The sequence below is a fragment of the Centruroides sculpturatus genome, unplaced genomic scaffold, assembly GCF_000671375.1.
Source record: "Centruroides sculpturatus isolate CEXI.00-Female unplaced genomic scaffold, Cexi_2.0 scaffold1068, whole genome shotgun sequence".
NCBI lineage: Eukaryota > Metazoa > Arthropoda > Arachnida > Scorpiones > Buthidae > Centruroides > Centruroides sculpturatus.
Window position 1 is genome coordinate 261,270 of NW_019385194.1, and position 27,467 is coordinate 288,736.

Genomic DNA, 27,467 nt, shown 5'->3' on the forward strand with positions numbered 1-27,467 from the left:
CACAGTGTATTCATTAATTTTCATTTTCATGTAGTAAAGGCTCTATGCCTTCATAAAGGACGTACTTTTCCTTTGTTTAAGGGTATTTGGGCAGTTTATTCTCTGTTATATTCTCAAGTAAACAATACATAAAAGTACAGTACAGTATTTTCTGAGGAAACACTCGTACTTATTTTTTTAACCCCATTCCCGATAACCCGGCATTTTCACAAACTCGGCCACCCTTCGGTCCACATTAGGCCGAGTTTTCGAGGTTCTACTGTATTATATATTATTGGAATGATTGTTACAAAGATGCATTAAGATGAGCTAACAAATGTAAATAAATTAAATAAAATACAATACAAGACACAAAACAATAACTGAAAACTAAAAACATCAAAGAAAAAGAACAATACATTATAGCAATATCTGAAGATATGAATCAAAGTGTTACATATATATTAAATAAGTTAAAAAGATTATATATAGTTTTAAACATTACAATTTACTAATAAAATAAACTCATAATAAACTAAACCTTCATATTTTGCTTCTGTGAATTTCTTTCGATGACAAAGTATGATTAATGTTACTAATACAGCTGCTAATACTATAAATGAAGATATCACAGGAATTAGAACTGCCATATCACTGAATGGTGATGGTTCATCAGTATGCACAATGAGTTCTGGAACAATTGTACCTGAAAGTAAATAAAATTCAACTTAATCTTGTTTTATTTTTAGATTAATAATTTATATCTTTAGAAAACAAATATAAAAATGTTTATTTAAAGTAGATTTCATGGCTGATAAAGAAAAAGTTTGTATTAATATTATGAAAACAGATATCAGATTACAGAATAAACATCAGTAAATAGTTTTTATACCAGAAGATAAGGAAGTAAATAATAATTATAGATGTAATTATCTATAATTATTGATATAATATTGAATAATAATATGATTACTATTTTACTTATATTTGTAGTAAAAAACTCAGTTAGTGTTGTAGGGATTAGGATTACATGTTGTTTATTAATATAAATATTTTAGGATAATTTGTAGTAGATTTTACAGCAATGAACCAATATCATTTACTGTACAAATAACTTTTTAATTAATATCTTTTTAATTCTTTCAAATTCTAATTTAAGACATAAATTATCAGTTAAAGTTTTGAATGAAATAAAATTTAATTTCTTGATTTTTATGTGCACAAGCACATATAAATCAGAAACTTATAATGCATAAAAATATTTAATATTCTCAATAGCCAAAACTATACTATTATTAAAATATTTTTAAAAAGTTAACTCAGATATATTTATCAAATTTTCTTTATTCTAAAAATAAATTAATTTTAATATATTTTTTACCTCTGAATTCTGAATGAGTTAATACGTCATATTCTGCAACTGTAGAACCAGCATGATTACGAGCTGTTACACGAACAACATACCATGTTTCTGATTTTAAATCATTTAATATTAATGGGCTGTGATTAGGTTTAAGTTCTTTAGCAGCTGTAATCCAGTCTGTATTTGAATGTATGCGATACTCCACACTTAATGATGTTATAGGACAACCTTTATTATGCCAGGCTTCAAGAAGAAGAATTATAGATGTGATATTTGAAGTAATAAAAGCTTCTTTCTTTGGAGGTAATGGACCTAAAATATTAATTCAAATTACAAAATAAATAACTATTATATAATATATTAAAATTCTTTTAATTTAATTTAGTTTTATACAATTTTAATAAGTATAACAAGTTTAATATATTTCAAATAGAATGTTTTAAAAATTTTCATTATATAAAAATAATGATGCAGTAATTTTCTTTAAATGAAACTTTGTCTTTAATTTCAACTAATGATGTTATGAGTCTTTAATATCATTTCCTATCACTTGAACAATACTCTATTTCACTTTAAACTTGAACTTTTCTGGCAGAATTAGCATTCTTTAGATTTGACCTGATGTAAGCTTGACTCTTTTTTTTTTTTTTTTACTAAGTAACCCAATGAGATTATACTTTGACTAACTGAGTCTAAATAAAGTGAGTGAATCATCACCACAGATAACTGGTACATGAGTTTACCTTTAGCTTCATCACTGCTAGAATAACTTAACACTTATTAGTACTTTTAAAAAAATAATAAAGCTGAAATTCCTGTTGATTTTCTGATACAAAACAACATAAAATAAATAGCAGTACCTATGACTTTAAAAACACATTAGAGAGTTGTTTCATGTTCCAGGAAAATCAATGCCTGTAATAGTGACGTTTTTTAAACTGCACCAAAGGAGAAGTTAATACAAATTATCAGTTATGTAATAATTATAATATGGAAAGAAATACTAAAAGATGGCCACTTGCTATATTTTAACAAATGTTAAATGTCATAGGAATTAATTTATATGTAGTAGTATTTAAATATAAAATATAACTGATGGAAAAGTAAGAATTAGCAGATAAGTTTTTTTTGAAAAATTTGGAATATCTACTTTTAAAGAATCATGTGATTTACAGATTGCAATGTTTATATCAAAGCCTTTAAAAGTATGATTGAATACATACTTAAAAGGAGAAAATATAATTGATCCAGAGAACATCCAAATGTAAAAAAAACTATGAATAATAAAAAAAATGCAAAAGATAGCATTTATGTTCTAGTAAAAATGATAATAGGCATTCCACAATTAATTTCTAATTTGTTTCCATTGAAAGGAATACAAACAGTCAACTTGTATTTGTAAAGCTGATAAAAAATTATTATTTTTGTTGAATTAAAATTTAGAGAAAAAAATTTTGTAGGTCAAATTACAAATTAATTTTTCGTAACATTTTTTTCATTTCTTAGACTAAAAAACTATGTGTTTTAAAAGATTGTGAAAATATAATTGTCCTTGCTCATATGACAAATTTTTAAAAATATGGATCATACTGACCTGACACGAGTGCAACTGTTCAGCAGTTTGAAGTGATTAATTAAAAGTTGTGATGGTACACCAATGTATTTGTCATTTTTTTCATATATGTTTTATATATATTTTTCTTTCCTTCTTTGTTCCTTTGTATATACTTCCTAGAACTTTCTTCCAAGTGTGGGTGGTGGGTGACCTGGTTAGAGGACAAAGAAAAGGAATAGCCCAGAGGGCAAGGGAGAGATGAGAGGGTCACTTTTTGCTTGGGACCTGGAAGAGGGAAGACGCGTCAAAGAGCTCTTCAGGTCGTTTTTGCATCGACTGGAGAAAGTAACGAAAGGTTTGAAAGAAAAGAAGGTCCGAGACCCAAAGAGGAAAGAAGTATTATGATTAATTTAATTAATTAAAACCCCTCAGTTCCCATTGACGAGTTAACTCGTCAAGCCTACATAGCCTTACGAAAAACGTGGTCCTTAAGGCCATTTTTGAAATTTTTTTTTTTGAATTTTTGGAATGTTTTTTAGGTCCCCAAATTTTTTCAAAATTTTTTGCCTGCACGAAAAAATTTTATCGCGATTTTAATTAGCCTTTAATAAGGCTCGATTAAGGCTTAATTGTTTTTTAATGGGAGTTTTTATTAAATTTATTTCATGGTTCCTAAGTTGTAGTGCATGGATTTTCCTTCGGTAAAGTTATTTAAAGCTAGTTTCTGATGTCAAAAACGACCTCCGATAGTTTTTTAATTTTTTTTAATATAAATTTAATTAATTAGGGGGTCGGAAATCGCATTTTTTCTATAATTGATTTGAAATCAGGTTATTTTCAGGTTAGTCTTGACCCTTCTGTTCGTTACATATACGACTTTTCTACTCCATGGGGAAAGTATCAAATGTGCCGTCTTCCCCAGGGAGCAAAAAACAGTGGCCGTTTTTTTCAGAACATAGTGTCCAATCTCCTAGCATCATTTATCGGAATCAGCTGTTTTGTATTCCAAGACAATATCGTCCTTTTTAGTAAATACTTCGAAGACCATATGATACTGGTTGATAGAGTTATAGGTGTCCTACACAATGCTAACTTAAAATTACATCCTAGGAAAAGTAGATTTGTAGTTAAGGAATTAAAATACTTGGGTCACATTATTAGCTGTGAAGGTATCCGCCCAGACCCCGAAAATATAACCATCTCATAACATTAAGGGTGTAAGAAGTTTTCTAGGAATGATATGCTTCTTCTGCAGTTTTATACCAAACTTCTCAAAACATAGCCCTGCCGTTGACAGCATTAACAAGGAAGAAAGCAAAGTTCTGTTGGAATGAGGACTGTCAGACTAGTTTCGATCGTTTTAAACAGTTACTCACTAACCCACCTTTGCTGAGACACCCCGACTTCTCTTCCCGCTTTCATCTGTTCATGGACGCATCTGATAAATGCGCTGGGTCAGTGCTAGGTCAGTTAATTGAAAATGAATTTTCCCCAGTGGGTTACTTTAGTAGAAAATTTAGCAGAGCTGAACTGAACTATTCCACAGTGGAGAAGGAATGTTTCGCTGTTATATTGTCTCTCCGTCACTTCAGACCCATCATATTGGGACACCAAATTGAGGTTCACTCTGACCATAAGCCTCTTTCATTCATAAAGAATATGAAAAACCATAATAAAAGGCTTATGCGATGGTTGATTGAGCTAGCGGATTACGACCTTAACATAAGCCATATTAAAGGTAATAGGAATTTAGTGGCCGATTTATTGTCGAGGCCAGAAAGGGCTATGCATAATAATGACCTGCGTTCGTGTAATGTTGTCTCTGTTAATTCCGATCTATGGAGAAAAATTATCAAATCCCAAGAGGAGGATAAGTTATTTAAAAATTTAAAACACCATTTTTCCAACCATGATCATAACCCAGTAGGCGACAACAACAACATTCCACCAAAATTTTCACTAGAAGGCGATGTTTTAATTCACAAAAAACCAGGGCAGTTTGGACTCCGTCACTGGAAACAAGTTTGTGTGGGAGAAGGAGTAGTCAATGAATTAATATGGGCGTTTCATTGTTCCCTCTTGTCGAGTCACATTGGTTTAGAAAAAAATTGCAACCTGATAGATCGATACTACTATGTAAAAAACCTCCACGCGCACGTAAAACGCATCATCCGTAATTGTAAGGTTTGCCAAAAACATAACCTCCATCGTGGCTGTGCCCCATTCCAGGAGACCGAAGTTGCTAGCTTTCCATTCCAGAAGCTAGCAATAGATATCATTAGTCCCCTCCAGAGATCATAGAACTAAAATTGGTATATCTTTTCAATGGTTGATGTCTATACTCGCTTTGCCGAAGCTGTACCAATAAAGGACCAATCAGCCCAAAGTGTAGCTGATGCCATATTTAATCATATTATTTGTAGATATGGCTGCCCTAGCATATCTACCAAAACATTTCAGGATGTTTGTAACCTACTAGCAATAAAACATAATGTGACAGCAGCTTATCAACCATGTGCCAACTCCATTTGTGAGCACTTCAATAAAACCATCGTTGGCACCATAGCCTGCATTTCACAGGGGGATAACCGTAACTGGGATGTTTTTTGTCACCTGCGTTATTTGCTTACAACAATGCAACTCATACATCTACAAATGAATCCCCAGCCTTTTTGCTATATGGTTTTGACCCTCACTTCCCTGTAGCATTCCCCAATGAATCACCAGATGACGACGGGGAGGAGCGTCTCAAAACAAACTTTAAAGACCGGTTAGATACTATACGGAAGGCTGCATATGACTTAGGTAGGAAACGGAATTCTTATAACAGGGAACGTATTAACAACAAAAGGGGGTTATTCTGAGTGGAAAGTAGGACAAAGGGTATGGTTGTTGCGAAACAGAAAAAAATAAGTCATGGGAAATTCTCGGCTAAGTATTTTGGCCCATATAGGATAATGCGTAAGCTAGGTTCAGTTACCATGGAAATCGGTGACAATCGGGAAAAAGACACCTGGATTGTACACATTGATCGACTAAAACCATGTTACTTCTCCATGTATGAAAATGATAAGAGAAGAGGGATGAGAAAACCTCCTGCTAGGAGAGAGGAGGAAGAGTTGACTAGCAATCTGAACGAAGATGAAGTATTCGAATACATTATACCCTCACCGAGAACAACATCCCAAGAAAATCAAGCCAGTGATTGACAGAGTGAATATGATAAACATGATGCCACTGATAACCGTGATGTTGATCCAAACCCCTCAACGGTATGACTTACAAGGACATAGATTGGATTACCGTAAGCTACACTACGGTAAATAGTTCTTAAGAGGGGGGCATATGTGGTGGTACACTAATGTATTTGTCATTTTTTTCATATATGTTTTATATATATTTTTCTATTTTTCCTTCCTTCTTTGTTCTTTGTTCCTTTGTACATACTTCCTGAAACTCTCTTCCAAGTGTGGGTGGTGGGTGACCTGGTTAGAGGACAAAGAAAAGGAATAGCCCAGAGGGCAAGAGAGACAACGAGAGGGTCACTTTTTGCTTGGAACCTGGAAGAGGGGAGACGCGTTGGAGAGGTCTCTAGGTCGTTTTTGCATTGACTGGAGAAGGTTACGAAAAGTTCGAAAAAAAAAAAAAGGTTCGAGACACAAGAGGAAGGAAGTATCACGATTAAGGACATTTGAAGGCTGAAGAGCCAAGAAAAATATTCATCAACTCACATACGATCAGTTCCCACAAATCCAGGATGACATCATCCAACCACCGCCACTTCGATCGCCAACTTGGGTACCCATTCTTGCTTGAAACTATATTTCTATCTATCCTTTTCTCTCTTTCTCTTATTAGAATAAGTAGATTTAAGTTAGTTATAAGTATTTTCTTTGTGTCGTGACAATTTTGTTCTGACTGTGGATCCGAAAAGATTTTGTTTTTGAGCGAAAAGGGAATTAGGAGTGTCGGAATCCAGAATATCCTGTAAAGTGTAAAATACGGCAAAAAATAAAAGCATGTTTTATTTTTTTTATATATGCATCTTTGTAAAAATTAAACCTCACCACGTGCATATGACCACAATATCTAACTAAATATTGTATCTATTAAAATTAGTAATAAATATACATGTGTTATCTAAACAAAATAATATGTATAGTACCTCCTCCTTTTGTTCTTGCAGAAACAATATTACTAGGATCACTTTTTCCTTCTTCATTTACACTTATTATATATATTTGATAATTGCTTCCACATATTAAATCATGAATAGTATATGTAGTATTTAAAGATGGCAATCTAATATGTTTCCAATCATTTGATTTTCCTTTATAATAAATTTCATAACCTATTAAGAGATAACAAATACTATTGAAAATAATTATTGGAATAAAACTTTTAATATAAAATTTAATTTAAAAACAACATTAATTTCATAATTATACAAGAATTTTAATTTGTAAATAATATAAAGCATAAAATAATTTAAAATAGCAAAATAAAATAAATTAATACCAAAAGACTTACTTTATAAAATAAATTATAAAATTACCAAATTCTTGAATTTATATACAACATAGAATATAATAGAGAATGAGCAGTTACTTATTGTGATATTGTCACAATGCTGGGGTGCAATTTTTAATCATATTTTAAATTTATTTAATTTAAAATACATGCTCTCCACCTCAAATTAGTAATGTCTTGCCCCTGTGCATCCTACTAGCAATAGAGTCATGCCAGCCATTTATCTAGCTTCTTTCAGGAGAAAATTTTTGAATGGAAACAACATGACTTGATCAAACTGGAAGTTCATATATAGCTATGGGCCTCCTGCTTTTAAGCTTTCCATATCTGGTCTTGGCTTTCATCTATCTAACTCTGTTCTTGAGATTAAGGAAAGATAGACAAATGCCAGTGGGAATTTATAGGCTGCAATTTAATTTTTTCAAATTGCAGCCTGATAATTTTTGTATACATTTGTGTTCTAATCTTGTTTTACTGACAGAATAATTTTAGTTTAATGTAATACCAATATTAAAATTTGGATCTTGATTAGCCAAGAATCATTTTAAAAAAAATTCCATATTATTCAAATTGAATTGTGAATTGTGTTTATTATTAATAATGACAAAAGAATCAGATACAGTACAGTTTGTTTCACAAAACTTTACTGACAGGTACAAGGTGTTTGAAAAAGGCTCTAGAAGTTTTACAAAGAATTCATTCTGGTAATTTCTCATAACACTAATTTTAAAAAAGGCTAATGAAATTTTAATTGTAAATATAGGTTTACATTTTTGTTAATATAGCTGTAAATAAAATTATTTTATCATATAATTTAAAAGTAATTTTGTCCAATAAATAGGTTTGACCCAAAAATAAAGTATATCTATATGTTAATGAATTCAAATTCAGTTTATTTAACAATTTACCAAATATTCTATGTTATCCAAGTTTTTAATCATATGATACCTTTATTCACATTCCCTTACATTACTTGGGACTCTACTATTAAGATGTTAGTCACAAAGCATAACATGTATAAGAAACAAATCACAAAAATATTTTCTGAAATGTGTATTAAAAGTGCACTAAAAATTGAATTGACTCTATACTTTTTAGGTTACAAAAATTTACTGTCCATATATAGCTTTTGAGAGAGAAATATTATAATAATGAATCTTCTTAAATCAAACCAGATATATACAGGGTGTATCAGAATGACATTTTAAAAATTTGGGGGATTGTAGAGAATGAAATTTTGAACATTTTGATATAAGGAACCCATAGCCAGAAATGTGATATAAAGTTTTTACAGCGGTAGGAAATGCTTGACCGACCTTTACTTTGGTAGCTACCCTTCCGTCCATTGATGTCATGTTATTGTTCTTGACTTCTTCCTCTGAGGTTATGTAAAGTCCCTTGTGTATGCAACACCTGTAGAAACAGTTCATGAGCTTATGGAGCGCATCTTTACAGCATTTAATACCATCAAAGGGGAGCGTGGCATCTTACAGAGAGTCAGACAAAATGTGGTTCATCGTTGCACATTATATAACGAAGTTGGTGGTCGTCACATTGAACATTTACTCTAAAGTAGTCCAGACACTGATTCAATGTACAGTTTGATTGTACTCTACTGTTTTGTCAATAAAACTTGTCATAAATACTGTATTCTGCTGTTTTATTCAGCATACTGACTGCAAAGTGCAAAGTGCTGTAGAAACTTTATATCACATTTCCGGCTATGAGTTTCTTATATCAAATTGTTCAAAATTTCATCCTCTACAATCCCTAAAATTTTTAAAACGTCATTCTGATACACCCTGTATTTATAAATATACATTTCCAAATGAACTGCATTGAAATCAAATTGATTACATATTATCTAGCCAAAAATAATGCCAGCTGAGTACAGTTAATTAAAAAAATGTATCCAGCTGCAGACTCAGAGTATCAATTGCTCCTTTTTATCTTGAATCTCCAATTTACATTTGATTATGGAGGTAGCAAGAAAATACCAGAGAGATTTATATCTGTATTTCATTGGCTATGCAAAAGCCTTCAACTACAAGGCTTATGAGAAGCTCTGGCTAAGACTCGAGAAAATGGGCAACTCAAAGCATCTCATTATGCTCATTAAATTGTGTGTCAATCAAGAAGCAACAGTCTAGACAGTATTTGGAGATATAGATGAATTTAAGATTGTAAAAAATATCTAAATGTGTCCTTGGTTCTAGCTACAAATCTATTCAACATTACACTGAATTAATCAGGAAACAATTGGATGAGTGTAAAACTGGCATAAAAATCAAAGGTAAAAAAATTAATAATCTCAGATACAATGATACATTTAGAAATATGGCACCCCTAGGTTCATATTATGCAGGTGCCCCCAAATTAATAATGTTACTTTATATTATGATTTCATCTTCTTGGGCTCCAGGATCAACTACAATGGACCCAAGATTAAGTAGAGAATTACATTTGGTTGTAGTGCTTTGTTAGGTTTGAATAATATTTGAGAGAGCTAAGATCTCAGATTAACTTGGTTGCTAAGTCAAGTATCATTTGGTAAATGCAATAGTTTTTCCCATTACTGTTTATGAATGTAAAAACTGGAAATTTCCAGGAGGCCAATCAGAGAAAAACTGATCCATTTGAATTATAGTAATGATGACGACTTCTCCATATTTCATGGACAGAAAGAATTACAAACAGACATGTAATTGACTGCATCAAACCAAGATCATCATAAAAAACAAAAGTTACCAAACAAAGGCTATCCTATTTTGGTCATGTGAGCTAATATATTGGAGAAGAACATCATGCTATGATGAATCAGCAAATTGTAAAAAACAGGATGACAACAAACTCAGTGACTAGATATTATCAAAACTCACACAGAAATGACTATGAATAAACTGAAGGAAACAGTACTTAACAAACATAATTAGCATAAGATGATCACAGGGTGACCAAGAGTCAGTCACAACTGAGTGGTTAATAATACATTTATTATTTTTACAATTCTTAAGAATAATTTAATATTAACTAAGTAACAACATTTATGCTATTCTATCATTTAAAATTTAAATTATATTCTAAGTAAGATAAAATAAATATTATAGATCTTAGTTAAATGCATATGAAAGTACATTTCTCATATTATTTTGATATTCATTATCGGTGGCGTGTGGTGACATTTGACGATAGGGAAGCTGAGTTGACCCTGGATAGATTCATTGGAAGCGTTATATGAAACTTTGGTGTGTAGCAGTCACAAGCTAAACCGTGTGAGGTTGGTGCTCTGTAAAGTGCATGCATGAATGCTTATAATCTGCCTGTTTTAAACAATTCAAATATTTTCACTGTGGCAACTGTCCCATATTTAACAATACAGTGCTTTCATTGGGAATATGCATATACGAATTTATATTCGAATATACAATAGCAATTTTATCATTTTTTTTCACAGGTATAAAAATTTGTAATAAAATACATAATGCAGTTATAATAAAATATTAATTTTAATTAATTCAAAGTATGTTAAAATACAAAAACAATCGTATAGTATATATTTATATTTTAGAAAATACAAGGAAAGCAGTGTGTGTCATCCACAGCTTCCATGGATGGCACACTACTGCTCATTATCATTATTTTTTTGGTTGTTTTTGGTCAATCAAGCTTCTTATACCCAATGTGAAAAAANTGTTTTAGAATAGAGAGTTGTTTTTGGTCTGATCACTGCCCAATAGTACTTTATTTGGAAGATCGTGCTACAGATTTTTTGGGTTGTTCTGGCACTTGTTATCAGAGGATTTTCTGGGACAGTGATCAGCTGGAGTCGTCGTCCACTGATTTGCGGTGCTGCTTGGAGCAGACCCCTAATTTATCTTTGTTGGAGCTCAGTAAGGTGATATTTGATTTTGCCAAAGTGAAAGGATTGACTCAAAGGAAAAAGACTATGGGTGGAATTCATGATTGGTTTGACTTGGATTGTTGATTAATGATTAGAGCTAGAAATAGAGCTTGGTTAGAGTTAAAAAAAAATGGTTTGGCGGCTCAGAGGAGAGTTTTTGTATTGTACCGAAGTTTGGTAAAGAAATTATGCTTAGCAAAGAAGAAAGAATTTTGCAAAAGGTTACAAAATGTTAAAAATTTTTATATATATCATAAAATTTCAGTAGTTTTTTTTCAAAGTAAAATATTAAATTACACTGATAGCTTTTTAATCTGCTACCTATGTGATGTTGGACTATCAAAATGCTGGATCACCAGATGTTTTTCTATTTTCAAAAAATTCAATAAGCTATGTTATTTATTTCAGACATTGTACTTTTTGTACCAGTACATACTGCTGTATGTTTCCTGACTTGTTTATGCATGCTCTTTAATCACTCTGATGATGATATAATGCAACTACATAATACTATACTATGTTAAGACTGTTTTAAAACATATAAAACTGTTAATAAACATATTATTGCACAAAATCAATATTATAACATTACCTGCCTAGAATCTTTAACACATCAATTGTCCAAACAAATTCCAATTCACGGAATACTACCATACTGGATTATTATTGGACAATTCCAGATTATTGGCTTCTATTTAGAGGGTGTCAGATTATCATTCCAAATTATTTGGTGCTGAATTAATGAACTTTTGCACATTTAATAATTACAAAATGATTTAACTTCATCTTTAAAAAATCACAAGCTTAGAATTTTTAAAACCTAGTTCAAAAGTTTTTTCATAAAAATAAAACATTTTTTTTATAAACATTCATTTAATATAGCATTAAAACAAAAACAACCTTTTAAGTCTAACTAAAAAATTTAATTACAAATGTTTTCAAACTCTTTAAGGCCATCATCCAGTAACACATTTGATGGAAATAGATGACCAATTTGAAATTTTGAATGCATGTAAATATATTTAAAACATAACACTAATAATGGCAAGAATTAACAATGAACAAGCATTATACAAACTTGCATAGCTTACTACTAAAATTTTTTCTAAAAGTAACAGAATTTTGATTGGATTGAATATATTAAGTTTGAAATTCCATTCCATCAGTTTTGCACTGTAAACATTTGATTACAGAATTAACTTTAAAAAACTTACTATTATATTAAGTTGATAATAACTGAAAAGATTAATTAGTAAAGATTTAAATAAAGATATAAAATCAAATTTTAAGTCAAAATTTACTGCACTTTTGTTGTATAATTCAAATGTTAAAAGTACGTTTTATATATAATTGATTTTTTGTATAATGTATCAAGGAAATGTTTTCAATGTTTAATTTTTATGAAAATAATTGTGATTTTACATATGATATTATTTAAAATTAACTCATAAGTTAATTTCATACAAATTATATAGAACAATAATAGCTAAGTAACTGAATTAGAAGTTAGAAGCAATTTATAAATTTAAAAAAAATTTGTCTCATTGTCTCACTTGGACATTTCATACACATAAAATACAGAGGAAAGTTTTAATTTCCTTTCCTTACTTTTCAGTTTTTACAGACAAATCAGAAAAACTTATTTATAGAATTGATTAAAAACTTTCGAAAATATTTGCATAATGTTATCCATAATAATAAAGTAACAGGCCAATTATCTGACTTCCAGAAAACTGACTACTTTTGAAAATGGCAGGATGTAGTACAACTGTAATTCACTGCATAGCTACTTTGTTTTGGTTCCCATGGCCTATATGTCATATGATGTTCTTCCATTATGTTCTTTACTTTTCTTCGTTTAATTCCATTAATTCTATTATGTTCTTTACTTTTCTTTGTTTAATTTTCATCCTAAATATTACATTATACATATTATTGTATATTTTAAGAGGATTATTAATGATAAAACAGACTCTGCTTTAAAAGTATATTAATACGAGGCGTGTTTTTAATGTAAGTACCGTTTTAATATAACGCCGCTGGAGTGCTGCAGTCGGCACTTAGCGCATGCGCGCTGTGTACCTACATCTGTTGGGAAGCCACAAACGCCATTACAGAGCCAGTCGACTCTGTTTACTGTTGTTTGTGTGTTATTGAAATGCCGCCGCTCATTGAGAATCCCGCCGACTGCGAAGTGCGTGCCGTTATTCGTTTTTCAGTGCTAAAGGCTCGAAAGCGGCTGAAATTCATCGCCAAATCAGTGAAGTTTATGATGAAAGCGTTATGAGTGAAGGAATGGTACAAAAATGGGTTAGGGCCTTTAGTAAGTGGGCGACCTTCAGTCATTATCGACGATTTGATTGAAAAAGTGGCGACCTTCAGTCATTATCGACGATTTGATTGAAAATTCACGATAAATTTTTCAAGCAGCGAATAGTTCTTTCTAACGATTCACGATTTCATCTTTATCTAACGAGTTTCCTGCAGTTTCAAGAAGTGTTCTCTATGAAATTGTGACCGGACGATTAAATTATCGGAAGTTGTGTTCCCGTTGGGTGCCGAAAATGTTGACGGAGGAGCACAAAACCAAACGTTTGGCCAGTGCATTGACTTTTCTTGAGCGCTACAGTGACGAAGGAGATGATTTTTTAAGTCGTATTGTTACAGGTGATGAAACGTGGGTATCCTACGTTACACTGGAATCAAAGCAACAATCCATGGAATGGCGACATTCATCATCTCCAAGGAAAGTCAAGTTCAAGCAAACAATTTCTGCTCAGAAAATCATGTGCACGGTGTTTTGGGACAGATACAGAGTGTTGCTTGTTGATTTTTTGCCTCATGGTGAAACGATCAATTCAGCTGCATACTGTGACACTTTAAAAAAACTGCGCCGTGCAGTACAAAACAAAAGGCGGGGCTTACTGAGCAAGGGTGTTGTTTTGCTCCACGATAATGCTCATCCACATACGGCAAATCAAACTCAAGACCTAATCACATCATTTGGCTAAAAACAATTAGACCACCCTCCATACAGTCCCGACCTAGCGCCGAGTGACTATCATTTGTTTCTGCATTTGAAGAAGCATCTGGCAGGGCAGCGCCATAACAATCATGATGAAGTCAAAACGACCATTCTGCAGTGGTTGTCTCATCAGGTGGCAACATTCTTTGAGGATGGAATACAAAAGCTGGTCCCATGAAACGATAAGTGTCTCAATATTAATGGGAATTATGCAGAAAAGTAGTGTAAAATATGGGCTTTCACATAAATAAAAATTTTGTTAAAAATGTTTGCTTGTTTTTTTTATATTTCAAAACGGTACTTACTTTAAAAACACGCCTCGTATTTATCTGCTAAATATAATTTCAATTACAAACATAACTTTGTGCCTCCGGGTCTAAGTATTACAACAGCTAACACATGACTTGAGTACTTGAGTCCAAAAGAGAGAAGGCTGTCTTATGACTTAGCCCTTGGAAGTTGGAAGTTGAAGAGGGGGTGAGGGAGGAGAGGAAGTTGTGGTTTGAAAGGAAAGTGAAAGCATAGAAGGGGAGTGTGAAGGGTGGGATCTCATTGGCGTGTTACATCGCACTTATTTAAGACAAAACATTTGATATTTACAGGGACCAATTTGGTCAGATGAGACATGATGATACAGGGTATACAATTGGGATACATAATCACAATACCGCAGATAGAAGGTAACATACCCTCACTAGAGGTAACATAACACAGGTTTTGTATAATCCAAGGTACATAGATAGAGTATTATATATAATCCTAAGTACATAGATAAGGTTTTGTAGATGGAGAGGACGACACCGCGTTACAGTAGGGTAACACTTCATAACTTAAAGTCCGATGCGCCTATTTACACATTGCAGGCTGAGAGGACAACCTAGTACAACAGTAGGGTTGCCCTGCGTAGAGGAGTGGCGGCCGGTTACTGCAAGCCTCCATACAGGCCCGGTCGCTGGAATGATCGAAGATCCCACTCGGTGATAAATTTTTCACCGCACTCGGTGATAAATTTTTCAAGCAGCGAATAGTTCTTTTTGGTGCTGAGAAAGTCCTCCCATGGTGGGGGCCAAGTAGCTAACACATGACTGACTGGAGACAAAGGAACATTACAAAGGTCAGAGATGGGGATCACCTAACTATGTCAAGGGGCAATTCAATGTGAGTTATCCCCTGGAGGTTTACATACATAACACTTTCCATTGTTTATTTTACATTTTAAGTATATATTTAGACTATCTCCAGCAATATGGACCAACTTCTGGTCCCAAACTTGCCAGATAATTGGTCTAGTACTTCATAATCTTATAATATATAAATAATTCTGAAATGTATCATCAAACCTTAGTTTCCATTGTCGTATTGGTGTAGGCAGCCCAACAGCTCTACAAGGTAATTCAATATTCCGTCTTTGATTAACAATAATTTGGGTAGAAAATGAAGAAATCCTAGCTGGTGCTAAAAAATATTTGAAATTTAAAAATTTATTATACATAAATGCATAAAATAAATATCAAAATATTCTTATAAAATATTAGAATAAATATTAATATAATATAGTAATGCTTTAATTGCTTAAAATTATTATTTATAATATTACTATTATTTATACTTATTAAGTAGTGTGGTGGTACACCAATATATTTTTGTTATATTTTTATATATATGTATATATATATAATTTTCTATCTTTCCTTCTTTCTTTGTTCTGTGTTCCTTTGTCTATACTTTCTGGAACTTTCGTCCAGGTGTGGGTGGTCGATGACCCAATTAGGAGACAAAAGATTAGAAATAGCCCAGAGGGCAAGTGAGAGACTACGAGAGTTACTTCTGGCTTCGGACCTAGAAGAGGGAAGACCGTCAGAGAGAGGTCTCCAGGTCAGTGTTGCTTCGGCTGAAAGAGGCATGAAGAGCACGTAAGGAAGAAGTAGCGTTGATAAGGACATTGGCCAGCCAAAAGATAAAAGACATTTTTATTTGATTATCGCATGCGATCCGTCCCCCAAAAGGAAAATTCCCAAGACGAAGTCATCCAGCAGCCGCCACCCCAATCGCCAACTCGGGTACCCGTTCCATCCTAAAATATTTCCGTTTCTCTCTTCTAATCTAACTTTCTTTTCCTTTTTCCTTTTCTTTTTAGATATAAGTAAGTTTAAGTTAGAAGTTAAGTATCTCTTTGTATCGCGAAAGTCTTGCTCGACTGTGAATCAAAAAAAAGGTGTTGTTTGTTCTTTTGTTTGATGTAAGGACTCAGGAGGTCGGAATCGACAAGAACCTTTCCTGTATATGTTCACAGAAAATAATAAAGCACGTCTTATTTGTTTTATATACCCGTTTCTTTGTGAAATCAACCCTCACCACGTGCTTATCACAACAGTAGTTAAATATGTTGGAAAGAATTTGTTTATGTCTAGATATTGTTTTAATGAATAACACTTATTGTTAATGGTGAAGGTCTAAAGTCTAATAGCAACTTAATATATAATAATACTAGCTGTTTTCCGCGGTTTTGCCCGCACGGATTTTGCAAGCAAACCCCATTTATATTCAGTATTTCAACAACCATAGTAATTGTTATATAACACCTACTGCTGAGAATGATGAGAATTGCCAAGAATCAAACAAACTATTTTCAATTTGATCAATTTTCTGGAATGTTTACAATCATTCTATAATCGAACCAACATGCAATAACAAATTCGAATTTAAAACGGTTCGAACATTTTTAAAATCAAAATAGATAAAAATATTTATAACAATGTCTGAAATGTTATTAATTTAATACACCTAAGTACTCGATGAAGACTAAATCCTCTCCCTCTCCGCCCGTGGGGAAATTTCGAAAAATCCCTTCTTAGTGTGCATTGCCATGGCATACCCTACTAAAACACAAATAGAAACAAAAAATTTCATCTAAAATAGTACAGTAGAAGCCGTTCTTCCAGTTAAGACTTAATGCTCTCCCTTAACCCCGCGGGGGAATTTCTAAAAATCCCTTCTTAGTGTGCATTGCCATGGCATACCCTACCACAAAGCAGATAAAAACAAAAAATCGCATCTAAAATAGTACAGTAGAAGCTGTTCTTCTGGTTAAGCCTTAATGCTCTACCTCTCCCCCCCACAGGGGAATTTCAAAAAATTTCTTCTTAGTGTGCATTGCCATGGCATACCCTACTAAAACGCAGATAAAAACAAAAAATTGCATCTAAAATAGTACAGTAGAAGCTGTTCTTCTGGTTAAGCCTTAATGCTCTCCCTCATCCCCCGCGGGGGAATTTCTAAAAATCCCTTCTTAGTGTGCATTGCCATAACGTACCCTACTAAAACGCAGATAAAAACAAAAAATTGCATCTAAAATAGTACAGTAGAAGCTATTCTTCTGGTTAAGCCTTAATCCTCTCCCTCTCCCCCCGCGAAGGAATTTTGAAAAATCCCTTTTTAGTGTGTGTTTCCATGACGTACCCTAGCTGTCTACCAAATTTCACATCTTTAGGTTAAGCGGTCTACTCTGGGAGATGATGAATCAGTGAGTGAGTGAGTCATTCAGTCAGTCAGTCAGGACAAGCAATTTTATATATTTAGATATATGAAAAAATTTTCTATCCAGATCTCTATCATCACTTGGGATAAAATTTACTATTATTAATTAATTTGTTCCAAAAATTTATACAAAAAACTGAATACATACATTTAAACTATAGAATGTATTAAAAGTTACATTAGAATATATAAAATACTTTTCGAAAGAAATATGTGAAAAAATGTAATTTGAAAATAGTTTGCACTTATAATTACAAAAAGGGGAGACTATCCGATTTCTTTTTGAAAGAGTAATATAAATTGTTGTTTTTTCTTTTTCTAGGTAAGTTTAGTTTATAAATATGTCCCAGGTTTGGAAGAGGAAGACTTTTTCTCCAACCGTTCCTGAAAGATCAACAGCTAGGTTTAGGGGTGAGATTTCTTCTGGTGAAGAGGATATTGCAAATTTATTACAGGATTCAAATTTTGATGTGGCAGAAGGAATTAGGCTTCTATCGTGATTGCATGTTTTGTTGAATGGTAAGGTTGATAAATTTATCAGAATACTGGATCACCTGACAGAGTGGCTCAAGAATGTAGGTGAGGCGTTGATTGATTTCGAGGTGAGGTTGGGAGAGGTTGAGTCAAAGGTTGGAGGGGATGGAATTGGTGTCGGGCATTCGGTGGATATGGATAAAATTTTTACGAAATTGTCTTTTTTTGAGAGGGAACTGGATGCTATGGACAATCAGAGAAGGATGAACAATGTTGTTATCCACGGATTGGAAGAGAGGAAAGAGGAATCATCTTTGGAAATATTTGATACTGTTAGTTCTTTTGTGGTTAATACTTTAAATTTATCCTCGTTACATTTTGTAAGCGTGCATCGGACTGGGAAGAGGGTTGAAGATAAACCCAGATCTGTGATTTGTCAATTTAAGTCTTTTAGTGATAAATTAAGGTTTAAAAAGGCTGTATTTGAGAATTGAAATCTTAATGTTGCTGTGTATGATAATTTTTCTAAACGTTTAAGGGATATTAGATACAACCTAAGGATTTTTGGAAAGAAAAAAAGGGAGGAAAGAGCAAGAATTATTCGGTTAAGTTATGATAAGTTATTGGTAGATGGAGTTCGGTATAAATTATCGGCCAAGGTGGTGCTGATCTCATAGCAACTACCAATGACTTCTGTGTTTTCTTTTATGGCGTGGAATTGTGCTCGGATTGGTAATAAACTGCGGCCCTTTTGGAGTTATCTATTGAAGTATGATGTGGTTTTTTTATCGGAAACATGGTTTGTTAAAGGTGGGAGTAGATGTTATTGGGAGGAATTAAGAGAATATCATTATATTGTTGGTGATGCCTTGAGGGTTCACAATAAAGGTAAACCTATGGCTGGTTGGTTGCTTTGCATTAAATCTTATTTGAAATTTAATATTATTTATAGAGATAGTTATATTGTACTGATTAATATTTTGCTACTATTAGGAGAGTTTAATATTTGTTTTGTTTATATACAGGAACAAAGATGGCAAGAAATTTTTGATGTATTGTCCAGGTTTGAGATCGACGACTCTAATTGAATTTGGTTGGGTGATTTTAATGCACGGATTGGTGACCATAATATAATTTCGACAAGTATATGTGATAGTAGAGGTATTACTGTTAATAAGAGAAGTAAAGCTTCCAAGGATGTAAATATGAATGTGAGAGGATGGAAAGTTCTTGAGTATTGTGCGGATAATGATTTAATAATTCTAAATGGTCGAGCTTCTGGTGATGAAGCAGGAGAGTTTACTTTTGTTTCTAAATGAGGATCCTCAGTAATTGATTTGGGAATAGTTACTCCTCCTGTGTGGAATTGTATTAAATGTTTTAGAATAGAGAGTTGTTTTTGGTCTGATCACTGCCCAATAGTACTTTATTTGGAAGATCGTGCTACAGATTTTTTGGGTTGTTCTGGCACTTGTTATCAGAGGATTTTCTGGGACAGTGATCAGCTGGAGTCGTCGTCCACTGATTTGCGGTGCTGCTTGGAGCAGACCCCTAATTTATCTTTGTTGGAGCTCAGTAAGGTGATATTTGATTTTGCCAAAGTGAAAGGATTGACTCAAAGGAAAAAGACTATGGGTGGAATTCATGATTGGTTTGACTTGGATTGTTGATTAATGATTAGAGCTAGAAATAGAGCTTGGTTAGAGTTAAAAAAAAATGGTTTGGCGGCTCAGAGGAGAGTTTTTGTATTGTACCGAAGTTTGGTAAAGAAATTATGCTTAGCAAAGAAGAAAGAATTTTGCAAAAGGTTACAAAATGTTAAAAATTTTTATAAAAATAATAGATTATTTTGGAATTTATGTAAAGCAAGATGAAATTGTGTTAGGGTAAATATCAGTTTACTTGATTGGTTTAGTTATTTCTTCTCCCTTTATGGCTCTGAGAGTTCATATAATGCTGATTTAGTGGTTTTTAATGATTGTGTGACTTGGTTGAACGAAATATTGGATTCTTATATTTTGGAGGAGGAACTAAGAATCGTTTTAAGTAAGTCAAGTGTTGGTGGTGCTCCGGGAATAGATGGTATTCCTACTGAATTTTGGAAAATTGATAGTGCTTTTTTTTTGTTTATTAGATAATTTTAATAAGGTTTTGAAAACTGGTGTTATTCTGGATGAATGGAAGCGTTCTTTATTGGTTCCAGTGCCTAAGGGTGGCTGAAGGTCAGTGTTTACAAATTATAAAGGTATCTTGTTGTTGTGTTGTGTCTCTAAGATTTTTTGTAGAGTTCTGTATTACAGGGTAATAAGTTGGCTGAGTATGAGAGATATTCTATCAGAGAGTCAGGCTGGTTTTCGTGCAGGCTACTCGACTGTTGATAATATTTTTATTCTCTATACTGTTATTGCTAAGACATTAAGCAGGAAATGGTGTAAGGTTTATGCTTTTTTTATAGATTAAGCATCAGCATTTGATTCTGTTGATAGGAATTTATTATGGAGGAAATTATTAAAGTTTGGTTTAAGTTTTAAGTTTGTATCTTTATTGGCAGAGTTATATAGTGGCTCAAATGTTAGGATTAAATGGAGGAATTATTGTTCTCAACCTTTCTTTTCTGATAAGGGTGTTAAACAGGGTTGCATTCTAAGCCCTATTCTTTTTAGTTTATTCTTAAATGATTTATTGAATTATATTGATGATTCCGGCGGAGATGGTATAGTTGTTGGCAATGTTTCTGTTAAGATATTAGCATACGCGGATGATGTGGTAATTGTGGCGGATTCTCCGAGGTCGTAGCAGAGGTCGATTGACCTTCTGGATAAATATTTAAAAGATAATAGTTTACAATTGAATCTTGCAAAATCTAAAATTGTGGCTTTTCGAAATGGTGGTAAGGTTTCTAAGGCTGATAAATGGTGGTTCCGAAGTGTTCCAATTTTGGTTGTATCACAATATAAGTATTTAGGTGTAATTTTTAAAAGTAATGGTTATTTTAATACTCATGTGAGGTCCTGTAAAGTTAATGCAGAAATAAAAATGGGCAAAGTTATTCATGTGTCAGTCTGCTAAGTTGTATAATTTGAAGGATTGGTTAAGGTTATTTAATGCTGTGTTGGGTTCATCTCTTCTTTACGCTTCTGAGGTGTGGGGTTTCAGGCAGAAACCTTGGATACAATATTATATTTTGTTAAGAGAATGTACGGGCTTCCAAGGTGTACTCCTGGTTATTTAGTGTCTATGGAGTGTTCATTGATTCCTTTATCTTGTTTGATGTTGAACAGATGTGTTAATTGGATTTTTAGAACGTTGAGTTTAAACGATGAATGCCTTAGTAAGATTTGTTTGCATTCTGTTTTGAAACAAGTTGAGTTACCTTGGTCAAAGTATTGGTTGGCTAATTGTTCAAGGAACAGAATCAATTTTGATAATTTGTTACAAGATGTTAATAGTGTTTATCTATTAAAGTTAAATAATTTTGATAATTATATTTCGAAGTTGAATCATGGTATATTATTAAGCTCTTATTGTGAGTGGTATAAGAATCTGAATAAAACCTTTTTTGATTGTTGTATTTATAATAGTAATTTTTCTTCTAATGTTATGGCCGTATTAATGCAAGTAAGATGTAATTCATTAAGTTTTTTATGTAATTACAGAAGGGACAGTTTCATATGTGGTGTGGCTGACTCGCCATTGGATGCGTTTCATATTATCACTGTTTGTACTTTTTTGTCAAAATTATGTGAGAAGACATTTGGGGTTCACTGTTTTCATTTAATCAGTTTAAAAAGTTATTTCTGATTTTGATTTATTTTTTAAGGTATTTACTTTTATAAAGAAGGTTAAATTGTTTATTTCATAATGTTTACATTATATTTGATTTTGATTTTTTTTCTTTCTTATTGTTTTTAGGCTTAAAGCGAAAATAGTGGTTATTTTATGTAAATTTCATCTTGGGGCGTGGTCTGCCTATTATTTAACCTGTGGTTGCTTGGACTGCTTGGAAGACTATCCGATTTCTTTTTGAAAGAGTGTTATAAATTGTTGTTTTTTCTTTTTCTAGGTAAGTTTTAACCTAGTTGGTTGTTAATTTGTTTTGGATAGTTCTCCCATGTAGTTCTTTAAGTTTGTTTTATTTTTATTGAATTTAGTTTAGAATGATTTATGAATTGTGTAATTTTCTATTAATATAATATTATGTTACTGCAATTGATGGATATATCTGTGGAACACGTTTATATTATTTTGTAAGGTTATGTATACTTTTGTTTTGTTTTGTTCTATCCCCGCATCAGGGTCTTTGTACCAGAATGCTAAATAAATAAATTAAATTAAATAAATAAATATAATTACAAAAAAAATTTATAACAAAAAAAAAAAACAAGGAGTAAGTTATAATTCTAAGTAATGTCTCTGACACTTGTATAAATTGTAGAAGTGATTTATTACTATTAATGATATCAAAAAAATGGAGGTATTAGTATGATATTACAAAATGAGCATCTTCCAGCACAACAACATACAGTATGAGATGCACACTTTATTGGAATTCTTAGTGCATTTTTCTCATGATTCTGACATTCTATCAGTTGTATCTTGATTCAACTTGAGACTTATTCCACACACATCATTTATTCAAAATTTTTTCTATATAAATATCAGTCAAAAAATGTTTCATTGAGAAATATGTAAAAGAGGACCAAAAAAAACACCTGAGAATTCTCTTCTGGATGGCTCGCTCCTTCTAGTACAAGCTTCCTGTGCTAGGTGAGTGTTGGATGAATCCATCTGCATCAGTTTACCAAATAACATTGTTGTAAAAGGCTGTTTTGCAACAGTGAAAAATTTTTTGAGATTTTTTCAACACATTTTCCTATCTATTTCTTTGATATGAGAGGGATTGTGCATTTGAAATTTGTTCCTCCAGATCAAACAATTAACCAGAATGTTTATCTGGAAGTTTTGAGAAAACTGTCAAGATTTGCAAAAGTAACATCTCAAATTATGACAAAAAAAAAAAAAAAATGGGTGACTGGGTTTTCTACCATGACAACGCTCCTACCCATACTGGACTGAGTGTTCAGCAGTTTTTGGCCAGAAATAGTATGACCCCATGCTTCACGTCTATATTCACCTGATCTTGCCCTATGAGACCTTCTTTTTGTTTCCCCAGATAAAAAAAAGTCCTTAAAGGAAAAAGATTTTCCAGTATGGAAGATGCAAAACAAAAAATAGAGAAGCACTAAAAGTCATCAAAATTGATGAATTCAAAAACTGTTTTGAGCAGTGCAAAAAATTATTTTGATAAGTACATTGCATCAAACAGAGAGTACTTTGAAGATGATTAAAGTTTGAACATGTGAAAATAAAAATACACAATGTTTTCTAAATAAATTCTGGTTTCTATTTTTGACTCCCCTCATACATTCTCCGAAGCTTGAGTTTAAAAAACAAAATCAACCCATACTGAAAAATGTTAACTAAGTAGATGTTCTGCAGGGAATGACCATATTTTGTCTATTATAATCATAATAGATAAATCAATTTAACAAACATTGAAAATTATTATTAAATGTAACTTATTAAATTAAAGTTACTTTTCTAAATATAAAATTTTAATACATAAAACTTGTGAAATATATACCTCTTTGACTAGTTGACTGAGTAACAATTAAAGATGGATCTCCTTCTCCAACAGATGTACTAGCTGTTACCCAAAATTCATAGCGCTGACCTCTCTTTAATTCTCTTGCTTCATAAAATAATTGAGTTGGAGGCAAAGTAACTTTTGTAGTATTCTTAAAATAACATTAAAACATTAATTTATATTTTCATTAAATTATTGTGAAATTAATAAATTGGATTACATAGCTAACTAAATTATTACAAATTATATGCCTCCTTTAATTATTCAAATATAACATTATACAAATTTAAATTAAAATAAACTCACATGTCTTCCAAGTGTATATCCTCGACAAAATACATTATATTCTGTAAGAATTCCATTTGGATTTGTAGGAGGCATCCAACTTACTAAAATAGCATCAATAGCCATAACAATAACTTTGATATTTTGTGGTCGGCCAGGAACTTTAGAAATAGGGAAAATTATCAATTCCAAAATATTTTTGTATCTAGTTATTATAAAGAAATTATATCTGAAAATCAATGAATACCTAAAAAAACATGTTTTACAATAGAACATGCTTATTGTATGTACAGTACTTTGGGACTTGTCTACACTGATAATGAAAGCCCAATGATAGCATTAAGTGGAACAAGTAAACAAGACTATCATCAGTGGAAATTCTGCTTTTAATAACTCTGGTTGACTTTGAGACTACAAGAATATGTTAAATCAATTAAAAAATGTACAATTTAAAAATATTTTATTAATTAAAATGATTACTATTAATTAATAGTAATTAATCGAGTGTAGTTTTCTACCTTTTTTGCAGTATCAGATTTAATAATTAGTATATAACTGAAGCAAGAAATTCCAGCAATTTAAAATACTATACTACAAACTAATAATGAATGATTCTGTGATTTTGAAATCACAGAAGTGATTCATTACTATGATTTCATTATATCAGTGATTTTAATATATGATGTGATCACAATTACCAATGAAAATGCAGATATTCTATTGTCAGTTTTCAAGCTTAGAATTACTGTTTTTCTTTTAACTCTTTCACCCTATGAGTACCAAGAGAACCTTTTTAGCAAGTCCATTACGAGTTCTGCCAGACTCACAATAGTGTAGCTGGGTGATAAGAGATGAGCTTAACAAATCTTGATGGACTGCCCCTGAAAAATTCCTGGGATTTGTCAACTTGTCCAAGTTCAATCCAGGTTCTCCAGAGAAGCAGGCTGTCATCTTAATCTCTAGGCCATCCAGCCAATTAGAATTACTGGTAGAATTACTAGAATTACAAGTGTGATGTAAGAAAAATGGTTGAATACAATGATTTTATAAATAACATACACTTGATTAAGCATACCTGATTCAAAGCCAAAGTAAAATTATACACCATATTCAAAAAACATCAAAAGTGAACTATATATTCTAAAACACAAAACATAAAATAAAAGTAACTATTTACTGATTTCCCAATTAAACATATTTTATAAAAGCTATATTCAATAATATTTAAAAAAAATTATATATTCCAAAATGCAAAAATTCTAACAACTTTTGATAAACATTTATGTATAACAGCATTTTTTTATTTCTTATCAGAAAGGAAACTATGCCTGTCACAAGTAAAATAAGAAGCTAAGTCATTTAATTGTTAATTATGTGATCAGCTTTCTAAACTAACACAATCACAGGTAATGAAATTACGCTCATCATCATTGAAAACAAATAATGATTAAGACCATTAACCAGAGCCGGCCCTACCATAGGGCGAACGGAGCAGCCGCTCCAGGCGCTAAATCCTAGGGGGCGCCTCAGTGGTAAAAAAAAGTAAAGAAAAAAAAATTTTTTTTTCACTTTTCGATATTTTAATTGCAAACGTGTAGTCAGTATGTGAATGGTCTTATCTGTTGAGACGTGCGTGGGTCGAGTGCGTGGGCGGGGTTCCACCCCCCGGGCGCCATAATAGAATCTCGCTCCATCCTAAAACTTGCCTCGGGCCGGCACTGCCATTAACATTTAAAGCAACTGGTTAAGATTGATAATGATAACTAACAACAACTGGTGTTATTAGGCACATGCTAAGGATGAAACAAACAGTTTAAAAATACTTATTTACCTGAAGATAATGATAAATATAATAGAATTCTGATTATAATAAACAAAGTTGTATAGTGTGTTTAAATTGTAATTTTTGGGACATGCTAATTCTGATAACCTCAAACAAGTAATAATAATAATATTCATGATTACAATAAGCAAATTCTACTATATAAGAATATTATATTACTGCACAATAATTCAATAAAAGAACATTTACTGTAATGACATAAAAATGTACAAATAACTAGATATAAATAAAACTTACGATCTTCTTTAGTTGAGCAAAACAGTTCATCACTTGGAACGCCACTTCCAGCTCTGGTTAAAGCCATTGTTTTTATACTATAATTAGTAAATTTCTCTAGATTGTCCAAATTAATTTTTACATTAGTAGTTATTATTTCTTTTTGAAGTTTTTCTTTCTCTATAAAAGACAGTTAAACATTTAATATTAATTATGATAATCTAGCATTTTATAATTGTGAAAACATTATTGAAACATTAATGTTCAATGATAAAAGAATAAATTTTTATATTGTCTGAAAATACTTTTTATGACCATTTAAAAATAAAATAAAAATAATATTTTATAAATACTATTTTTGTAATTTATGATTTGAAAATATTTTCTAAAGTATATAATAGACATAATAATGAGATATGCTGAAGTTTTCCTAAATTCATTTAATACTTTCTACAATATTTTAATTTTAAATTATAAACCAACTGTAAATTCTTTCAAATAAATATTTAATTTGAGTCTTTTTTAATTGCCTTTAAGATAAAAATGATTCATGATTTATTAAGTAATTTAAATATATTAATGTAGATGTTAGGATAAAAGTTCAACAAGTGGGAAAAAAAACCACAAAAACATTCAATGGAGTAAAAAAAAAACTGACCAGAACAAGTTGTGGCTTTATATAAACAGCCACAACAAGAAATTTTCATTCTGCCATTTTTTAAAATGTCAGAATGAAAATTTGTGTTGTAACTGTTAAAAGAATGACCACAATACATTTCAGCATTATCAAAACATCACAATATATCATAGTTATTTCCTGTTATATCCTGTTTACAGAATAAACATTCTATAGTAGCAAGCAAAGATTTCAGATGATATAACTAAATATGTATAATAATTAAGAACAACAGCCAAAATCAACTGTTTTTGCAGGAATTATTAGAACAACACTTAAATTACAGTTGCTATCTTTTGAAAGACATTTGTATTTTTTATTTCTCACAATTGCAGCTTATAAAGTTTGCTGCAATTGTGAGAAATAAAAAATACAAATGTTATATAAACTTACTTCCAAATGTTATATTTGAGGATGATTGAAAAGAAGGTAAACT

At 31.7% G+C, this 27,467-nt stretch overlaps 1 protein-coding gene across 1 annotated transcript in view; it reads right to left on the bottom strand.

Moving 5' to 3' along the window:
* Positions 1-26,529, bottom strand: part of LOC111635983 (Down syndrome cell adhesion molecule-like protein Dscam2) — a 35,877-nt gene extending 9,348 nt beyond the window's left edge. The window contains exons 1-7 of the mRNA XM_023381133.1: positions 26,377-26,529; positions 24,318-24,457; positions 24,009-24,162; positions 15,694-15,808; positions 7,063-7,268; positions 1,361-1,654; positions 521-685 (exon numbers count right to left, since the gene is read on the bottom strand). Coding sequence (XP_023236901.1) covers positions 521-685; positions 1,361-1,654; positions 7,063-7,268; positions 15,694-15,808; positions 24,009-24,162; positions 24,318-24,457; positions 26,377-26,443 — 1,141 coding nt within the window. The 5' untranslated portion in view covers positions 26,444-26,529. The remainder of the gene's footprint in view (positions 1-520; positions 686-1,360; positions 1,655-7,062; positions 7,269-15,693; positions 15,809-24,008; positions 24,163-24,317; positions 24,458-26,376) is intronic.
* Positions 26,530-27,467: the final 938 nt, after the last annotated feature.